This window comes from Alosa pseudoharengus, unplaced genomic scaffold (assembly GCF_046254945.1).
Source record: "Alosa pseudoharengus isolate Yale_2024_CS ecotype anadromous, Long Island Sound unplaced genomic scaffold, YU_APseudo_1.1 YU_APseudo_1.1_scf_4, whole genome shotgun sequence".
NCBI classification, from domain to species: Eukaryota; Metazoa; Chordata; class Actinopteri; order Clupeiformes; family Clupeidae; genus Alosa; species Alosa pseudoharengus.
Genome location: NW_027468774.1, coordinates 916,414 through 925,000, shown reverse-complemented (window position 1 = coordinate 925,000; position 8,587 = coordinate 916,414). Strand labels below are relative to the sequence as shown.

Here is an 8,587-nt window from a genome sequence, read left to right as displayed (position 1 = left end):
TCCACAACCTTGTAGCTGCAACAAAATAGATTATTATAAATTTGATTTCACACCATATTGTGAACACATAACTTATTTCAACTTCCATACTGTTTATTTTTTAAATCATTCAGCATTTCCAAAATAAGAACACACAATCTGGGTGACTAACGTTAGCGAACTGGTCAGAAACGAAATGTTACTTTAGGTTATTATCAAAATGGCAGCATTGATTACTGTTTCATTAATGCGTCACATTATTGCTTAAACTGCACCCCAAAAAAGCAAACTACACACTCTATAAACTATAAAAGATCATCATAACGTTGTGCATAGATGTAGAAGCTAGTTCAACACTGGGTCTACTAACTGCATGCAATATCGTTTCATCAAACCGTGTTCACTAACGTTAGTGTCGCGTTCGGAATGCAAATGTGTTTTCCCTTGGCAGCGTGGTAGCTTGTAAATGCATTAAGTTCATTCATCATCGTTAACTTGCTAGACTATTTGTGAACATGTTCTAATGTTATGTCGTGGAGCAGAAGAGATATAACTGCATAGGCCTAGCTTCTATAACAAAAACGACTACATTCACGTTACCTGACCTTATGTCTATTATGGCTTGTAACGTTAACCACCGATTGTTCAGAATAAAACGGTCACCGTTATCTATGCAAGTAAAAGTGAATCAGCTTCTAAATAAATAACGGTGGTTATCATGATTTATAGTAGTTATAGTAAGTTAGATAGTGTTGTAACTTATCGTAATTTTTAACGTAGATAGTAGTTTGTAGTTTTGACATCCTGAGCCATACCGTTAGCATTTCATACCTTGTTAGCACTAGCTACAAGGTCATACCAGTTACCACAAACCTTGCTAACGTTAGCTGTCCATAGCTAAAACTTTAGCAGCTACCCAAAATGCGGATTTACCCACATAGTAATACGAGATGACGTAACGTTAGAATATTTTAGTTTCTACATGTATGCCAGTGTTTTTCAGAGTTATTTGTTATTGTGTTAATGTAAGGTCAGGATTGACTTAACATGGACTAGCATAACGATTGCTAATCAATAACCTAACGTTAGCTGCTAGAGCTACTTGGCTAACAATCGATGCTGGACTTTATTATCATTTAACCTTTACAATATTGCAAGTTGCAACAGTCTTTAAAATAAACATAACAAATACGTCTGAAGACATGGGTCTACCTTACCTTTTATTCAGACATTTAATTCCACTCTATGTGCCACTTGCAACTTCTTCCAGTGCGCCAAAATGAAGTGCTGAGAAAAGAACCTCTCCTCTCAGGGTAACGGCTCATCCAGGACACCAGGGATTGGCCAATAATTTAACACATTTTGTGTTGGGCAGTATATTCCAGTAATATAACACAGTAACAACACAAAATAACACAAATTGTGTTAAAATTGTGATAACACAAAAAATGTGTAATTATTTAACACATCATTTTTGAGAGTGTGTGTGTGTGTGTGGTGTGTGTGCGTGTGTGTGTGTGTGTGTGTGTGTGTGTGTGGTGTGTGTGTGCGTATTATCTCCAGAAACAAGGTGTCAGTATGGGAAGTTGTTTTGCGCGCTCCTATGCATGTTTAGTGATGGGACTCTGGGAGGAAAAAATTATCTACAATTCCCTCAACAATAGATTTCTACACAATATCCCCTTATGGAAGAGATACATAGATGATGTATTTTATGGGAGGCCGTATAGTGCAATAACATTGGAATAGTGGCACTACACACTGAACGTAGTTGCACTACACACTGAAACACTGACACATACGCACTGGGCACTAGTACCACACTGGAACTCAAACAGCAACACACTGAATTTCCTGCATCACACACTGAATCTGCTTGCACTCACACTGAAATCACTTGCTCAACACACTGGATTTACTTGTAACACACACTGAAACTGCTTGCACTACACACTGAAACAGTTTGCACTACACTGAAAATACTTACACACACTGAAGCTCCTTACACTAGCCTACACACTGAATTAACTTCCACAACACATTGAAATTTCTTGCTCAACACACTGAAACATCACATGCACTACACACTGAACTCACTTGTACACACACTGAAGTCGCTTACACTACTCACTGAATTAACTTCCGCTACACATTGAACTCACTTGTACACACACTGAATTAACTTTCTCAACACACTGAAACATCCGATGCACTACACTGAACCTGCTTCCACTCACTGAACTCACTCGCTTTTTCAGTGCGCCTGGAAGTTGGTATAATGTAACAGGAAGTTCCACTCTCAGATTACCAGCCATTGATTAAGATTTGAAGAGAGAAAATGTGGAAATGTATATGGTTTGTGGTATCTATGTCCTTCTTTAACCAAACCTTACTTGTTCAGTCAAACCCTGAAGATTTTATTAATATATTCTTGAGCACCTTGCGCTGTCTTGAAGCCATACAGGCAGACCCGACTGCAATGTTTTATGAGGAATTAGCCGCAAACCATATAAATTTCCACATTTTCTGAGTCCTGAAAGATTGCTGCCATTTCAGTTAGCTAGTTAGCTAGTTAGTTAGCACTCCAACAACATTCCAAAAAGGACGTGCATTACAGTCTGGCTGGCAGATGTTTTTGTTAACCTTGCCTGCTGTTGCCAGTGACTCGTGAACCTGTATCCACATTGCATTTTTTGCGCTGACAGCGCCCCTTTCAGAGTGCTTCGGGTCAAGTGTTTATTGTTGCTAGGTTACCAAAACTATCTACCAGCAATGCCGTTGCTGCTTCTTATGGGAGGCCGTATAGTGCAATAACATTGGAATAGTGGCACTACACACTGAACGTACTTGCACTACACACTGAAACACTGACACATACGCACTGGGCACTAGTACCACACTGGAACTCAAACAGCAACACACTGAATTTCCTGCATCACACACTGAATCTGCTTGCACTCACACTGAAATCACTTGCTCAACACACTGGATTTACTTGCAGCACACACTGAAACTGCTTGCACTACACACTGAAACAGTTTGCACTACACTGAAAATACTTACACACACTGAAGCTCCTTACACTAGCCTACACACTGAATTAACTTCCACAACACATTGAAATGTCTTGCTCAACACACTGAAACATCACATGCACTACACACTGAACTCACTTGTACACACACTGAAGCCGCTTACACTACTCACTGAATTAACTTCCACTACACACTGAACTCACTTGCACACAAACTGAATTAACTTCCTGCAAATTGCAAGGAGACATGAGGTGTCTATTCTATTGTAATACCAGCTCCTTTTGTCTGGCGTCATATTTTAGTGAACTGGGTCCTGAAAGATTGCTGCCATTTCAGTTAGCTAGTTAGTTAGCATTAAGCCAGAAGCAGCAACGGCATTGCTGGTAGATAGTTTTGGTAACCTAGCAACAATAAACACTTGACCCGAAGCACTCTGAAAGGGGCGCTGTCAGCGCAAAAAATGCAATGTGGATACAGGTTCACGAGTCACTGGCAACAGCAGGCAAGGTTAACAAAAACATCTGCCAGCCAGACTGTAATGCACGTCCTTTTTGGAATGTTGTTGGAGTGCTAACTAACTAGCTAACTAGCTAACTGAAATGGCAGCAATCTTTCAGGACTCAGAAAATGTGGAAATTTATATGGTTTGCGGCTAATTCCTCATAAAACATTGCAGTCGGGTCTGCCTGTATGGCTTCAAGACAGCGCAAGGTGCTCAAGAATATATTAATAAAATCTTCAGGGTTTGACTGAACAAGTAAGGTTTGGTTAAAGAAGGACATAGATACCACAAACCATATACATTTCCACATTTTCTCTCTTCAAATCTTAATCAATGGCTGGTAATCTGAGAGTGGAACTTCCTGTTACATTATACCAACTTCCAGGCGCACTGAAAAAGCGAGTGAGTTCAGTGAGTGGAAGCAGGTTCAGTGTAGTGCATCGGATGTTTCAGTGTGTTGAGGAAGTTAATTCAGTGTGTGTACAAGTGAGTTCAGTGTGTAGTGTAAGCGACTTCAGTGTGTGTACAAGTGAGTTCAGTGTGTAGCGGAAGTTAGTTCAGTGTGTAGCGGAAGTTAATTCAGTGAGTAGTGTAAGCGACTTCATTGTGTGTACAAGTGAGTTCAGTGTGTAGCGGAAGTTAGTTCAGTGTGTAGTGTAAGCGGCTTCAGTGTGTGTACAAGTGAGTTCAGTGTGTAGTGCATGTGATGTTTCAGTGTGTTGAGGAAGAAATTTCAATGTGTTGTGGAAGTTAATTCAGTGTGTAGGCTACTGTAAGGAGCTTGTGTGTTAGTATTTTCAGTGTAGTGCAAACTGTTTCAGTGTGTAGTGCAAGCAGTTTCAGTTTCAGTTTCAGTGTGTGCTGCAAGTAAATCCAGTGTGTTGAGCAAGTGATTGCAAGCAGATTCAGTGTGTAATGCAGGAAATTCAGTGTGTTGCTGTTTGAGTTCCAGTGTGGTACTAGTGCCCAGTGCGTATGTGTCAGTGTTTCAGTGTGTAGTGCAACTACGTTCAGTGTGTAGTGCCACTATTCCAATGTTATTGCACTATACGGCCTCCCATAGCTTCTGGCTTAATGCTAACTAACTAGCTAACTGAAATGGCAGCAATCTTTCAGGACCCAGTTCACTAAAATATGACTTCGCCAGACAAAAAGAGCTGGTATTACAATAGAATAGACACCTCATGTCTCCTCAGTTTGTGTGCAAGTGAGTTCAGTGTGTAGTGGAAGTTAATTCAGTGTGTAGTGTAAGCGGCTTCAGTGTGTGTACAAGTGAGTTCAGTGTGTAGTGCATGTGATGTTTCAGTGAGTTGAGCAAGAAATTTCAATGTGTTGTGGAAGTTAATTCAGTGTGTAGGCTAGTGTAAGGAGCTTCAGTGTGTGTAAGTATTTTCAGTGTAGTGCAAACTGTTTCAGTGTGTAGTGCAAGCAGTTTCAGTGTGTGCTGCAAGTAAATCCAGTGTGTTGAGCAAGTGATTTCAGTGTGAGTGCAAGCAGATTCAGTGTGTGATGCAGGAAATTCAGTGTGTTGCTGTTTGAGTTCCAGTGTGGTACTAGTGCCCAGTGCGTATGTGTCAGTGTTTCAGTGTGTAGTGCAAGTACGTTCAGTGTGTAGTGCCACTATTCCAATGTTATTGCACTATACGGCCTCCCATAGTATTTTTTATTTGGACCGGACATCTAGCTGAGTTGAACAATTTTTTTGGAATATATCAACGGCACCACCCCTTTCCTTAAGTTCACGAGTGAGCATTCACTTGAAAACGTAGATTTCCTGGAATTAACTATACGGAAAAATACCCAAGGCAATTTGGAGACAACCATCTACCGCAAACCTCTAAGCAGGAATACGCTCAGAGCAGACAGTCACCATCCTAAGAGATAAAAACATCCCAATTGGTCAATTCTTGCGCCTAAAAAGAAATTGCAGCACTGAAGCCGACTTTGAGATCAGAGCCGTGGAGATGGCTGATCGATTCCGTGAGCTATGCCGAAGTTGACATCTCCGCAGCGTATCAGCGAGCCAAATCCACCCACAGGCCACACCTCCTTGAGAAATCTAGGCGCGCTTCAGCTCCGCGTCTGTTTCTCCACGGAATTTTCAGATGTTAGTGGGGAAATAAAAAACATCATCAAAAAACACTGGCATGTCTTACAAACTGACCCATCCTTAAAAGACATTTGTGCTGAACCCCCCTTAATTTCATTTAGGAGATCCCGCTCCTTAAGAGATAGACTGGTACACACATCTATGAGTCCTCCTAAGCAGTTAACCTGGCTATCAGTACCACCCCAGGGATTTTACAGATGCGGTCGTTGCACTCACTGCTCCAATTCTAACGACACCACACACTGGGAAACGATACAACATCAAGGCCTTTATAAACGGTAACACTACCCATGTGGTGTATATTCTGAAATGTCCTTGCGGGTTGTTATATGTGGGACAAACCAAACGCCCACTTAAACAGAGAATTGCTGAGCACAAAGCCGCGATACAAAACCAAAACATGGACTATGCTATAGCGCGTCACTATGTCCAGGTGAATCATGGCTCTTGCGCCACACTGAAATTCTGGGGAATTGACAGAATACGTCGATAGAAAAACGTCAGTCGTTTGTGCACCTTAATAAAAAATAAATAATAAAAAAAAAGTTTAAAAGTTCTCTGAGTGCTCCGGTCATCCCTGGGTGTAGTCTCTCGGAAGTGGCCCAGCCAGTCTTTCTGATTCTTTTGACGTTGCTTTACTGGCTAACTCCTCCTCCTTCAGTCTATGCTCTGCTCTGCCTCCGTCCTTCTTCTAACTCCTTGAGTTTTCTGGTAGACGCTCCGTTCGTTTCCTTGGTCTCTCGCGCTGGTTTCACTGCAAACTGCGTGCAGCCGACGTAGCATTACGGCACAGTGGTCATGGGAAATGTAGGAAGTACTGCCGGGGGATATATGACAAAACAGAGTCTTATGTATCATGCATGTAATGCCTCATGCATCACCGGCCCAACTGGCTAGTACGTTTTTATTAACACCCGCCAAAATGAATTTTAACCCGCATTTGGCGGGTTGGCGGGTGTTAATTTAGAACCCTGGTGATAATAGATGAAAAACAAAAAAGAAATAGCGAGATAGTAAAGGATTCCACTCGGGTGTGTTACAGCAGTTCAGGACAATAATACCTCCAGGTGTCAGGAACGAGCATGGGAGCCAAAATGGCCCCAAGTTTTGCATCCCTTTATTGTGGACTCCTTGAAAAGGAAATCATCCTGAACCAACTATGCAACCCACATCTACCCTCAATTTCCAACTGAAGGAGGTACACAGATGATATTTTTTTCATTTGGACAGGTTCTGAGGCCCAATTGAAACAATTTCATGAGTTTATCAACACCAACAGCTGGAATTTGAAATTCACAATGGAATATGACAAGCACAGGATGAACTTTTTAGAGTTTAGTCAGTTTAGTCGCGTTTGCCGGATCTGTAGTTCAGATAGTGATTTCCGAGACCAGGCAGCGGATCTAGAAAAACGTTTTCAACAGAGACAATACAAACATGAATGGATTACACAAGCACGTAGTCGCTTTGAAAATGTGTCGCAAACTGATTGTCTCAGTCACACCAGATCCAGAACATCTGAGTCCAGAATTAATTGCATTGTCCAATACTCACCTCTTGGTAGAGATTTCGAATCCATCATTAAGAAACATTGGCATATTATTGACTCTGATCCAGCACTTACATTTTTCACCTCACCTCTTCGCATTGTGTACAAGAGAGCACCCAATCTCAAAAACATGTTGGTGAGAGCTCATCTTTCACCATTGACTCCACCACATTTTTTACAGACTATTCCATTTGGGAATTACAGATGTGGTAACTGCTCCCAATACAACTTCACACATAAAACCAGCACTTTTAATCACCCACGCACAGGAAAACCTCATGACATCAAAGGTGTGATCACCTGCAACACCAAGAATGTCATCTATTTGCTCAAGTGCCCGTGCGGCTTGGCCTATGTTGGTAAAACGACTAGACCACTGAAAACAAGAATCTCAGAACACCGATCAAATATTCGTAACCATGACACCAAAAGCCCAGTAGCGGTGCACTTCACACAAGCCTCTCACAATGTATCCACCCTCAGATATTGCGGCATTGAACTGGTTAAACAGCCCTTCCGTGGAGGAAATGTTAATTGTCTGTTACTTCAGAGAGAAACATACTGGATTTACACACTTTAGCCCCAAAAGAGTTGAATGAAGACTTTGATCTGAGGCCATTCTTGTAAACTTTTATAAATAAATGTGTAAATAATGTGTAAATATTGTAGATACTGTGGTAATGTTTTGCTGACTTCATACGATGTGTTATGTCATGTTCCAAGTGTACTTGTCCACTGCTGTGGGATTGATTCTCACATAATTGTCCCGAACTGTTGTAACACACCCTAGTGGTATCCTTTACTATCCCTCTATTTCTTTATTGTTTTTCATCTATTATCACTACATTCTACAGTGGTTGAGGCGCCTTTTTAAACATGTCAGATATTCCAAACTAGGCCTGAGGCTTTGCAGGCTTGTCCTTTCCTTCCTGAACTAAATATTGTTGTAAATGTTTGAAAATGCATACATCTTGATATTTACATGTATATCTGTATTTATATCTGTCCTTTCATGATGGAATTGCACTTTAACATGATTGATCACATGACCTATCATGGATGTATATATGGAGGTGTGTCTCCCCACTTGTTTCATGTCTGATGAAGGGCTGGGGCCTGAAACGTCACATGTGGTGATATAGCCTACTAATAAAAAAACGCTAAGGAGCAGCTTCTGGTGTGCGGACTCAACGTTCTTCTACTTTTATCAAAGAATAACCAAACAACTAAACTCTACTAACTACTAATTTAGCAAAGCAGTGCATTGCTTTCTGCCTGCTGTATTGATGCCTTAATTCATACAACCTGAAGAATCTCAGTCTATCTGAAACAGAGCTAGTGAGCGGAGCTGAGTGGTGTGAATATCTTGCTCCTCGATCACGCTCCGCTCACTAGCTAGAACTGCACAAGAA

At 41.2% G+C, this 8,587-nt stretch overlaps 1 protein-coding gene and 1 long non-coding RNA gene across 4 annotated transcripts in view; one reads left to right on the top strand and one right to left on the bottom strand.

The window, feature by feature from the left end:
• Positions 1-1,456, bottom strand: part of LOC143102404 (uncharacterized) — a 2,588-nt gene extending 1,132 nt beyond the window's left edge. The window contains exons 1-2 of one of the 3 annotated variants that reach the window (XR_012982588.1): positions 1,197-1,456; positions 1-15 (exon numbers count right to left, since the gene is read on the bottom strand). The exon at positions 1-15 is cut by the window's left edge and continues 295 nt beyond it. This is a non-coding gene — a long non-coding RNA (uncharacterized LOC143102404). Of the gene's footprint in view, positions 176-1,196 lie in introns of those variants that run through there. The other 2 variants (XR_012982589.1, XR_012982587.1) reach the window with 2 other exon arrangements.
• Positions 1,457-6,051: 4,595 nt separating this feature from the next.
• On the top strand, positions 6,052-7,755 carry LOC143102080 (uncharacterized). The gene is made up of 2 exons (XM_076265462.1): positions 6,052-6,059; positions 7,125-7,755. The coding sequence occupies exons 1-2, from the start codon at positions 6,052-6,054 to the stop codon at positions 7,753-7,755; spliced, it is 639 nt and encodes a 212-aa protein (XP_076121577.1).
• Positions 7,756-8,587: the final 832 nt, after the last annotated feature.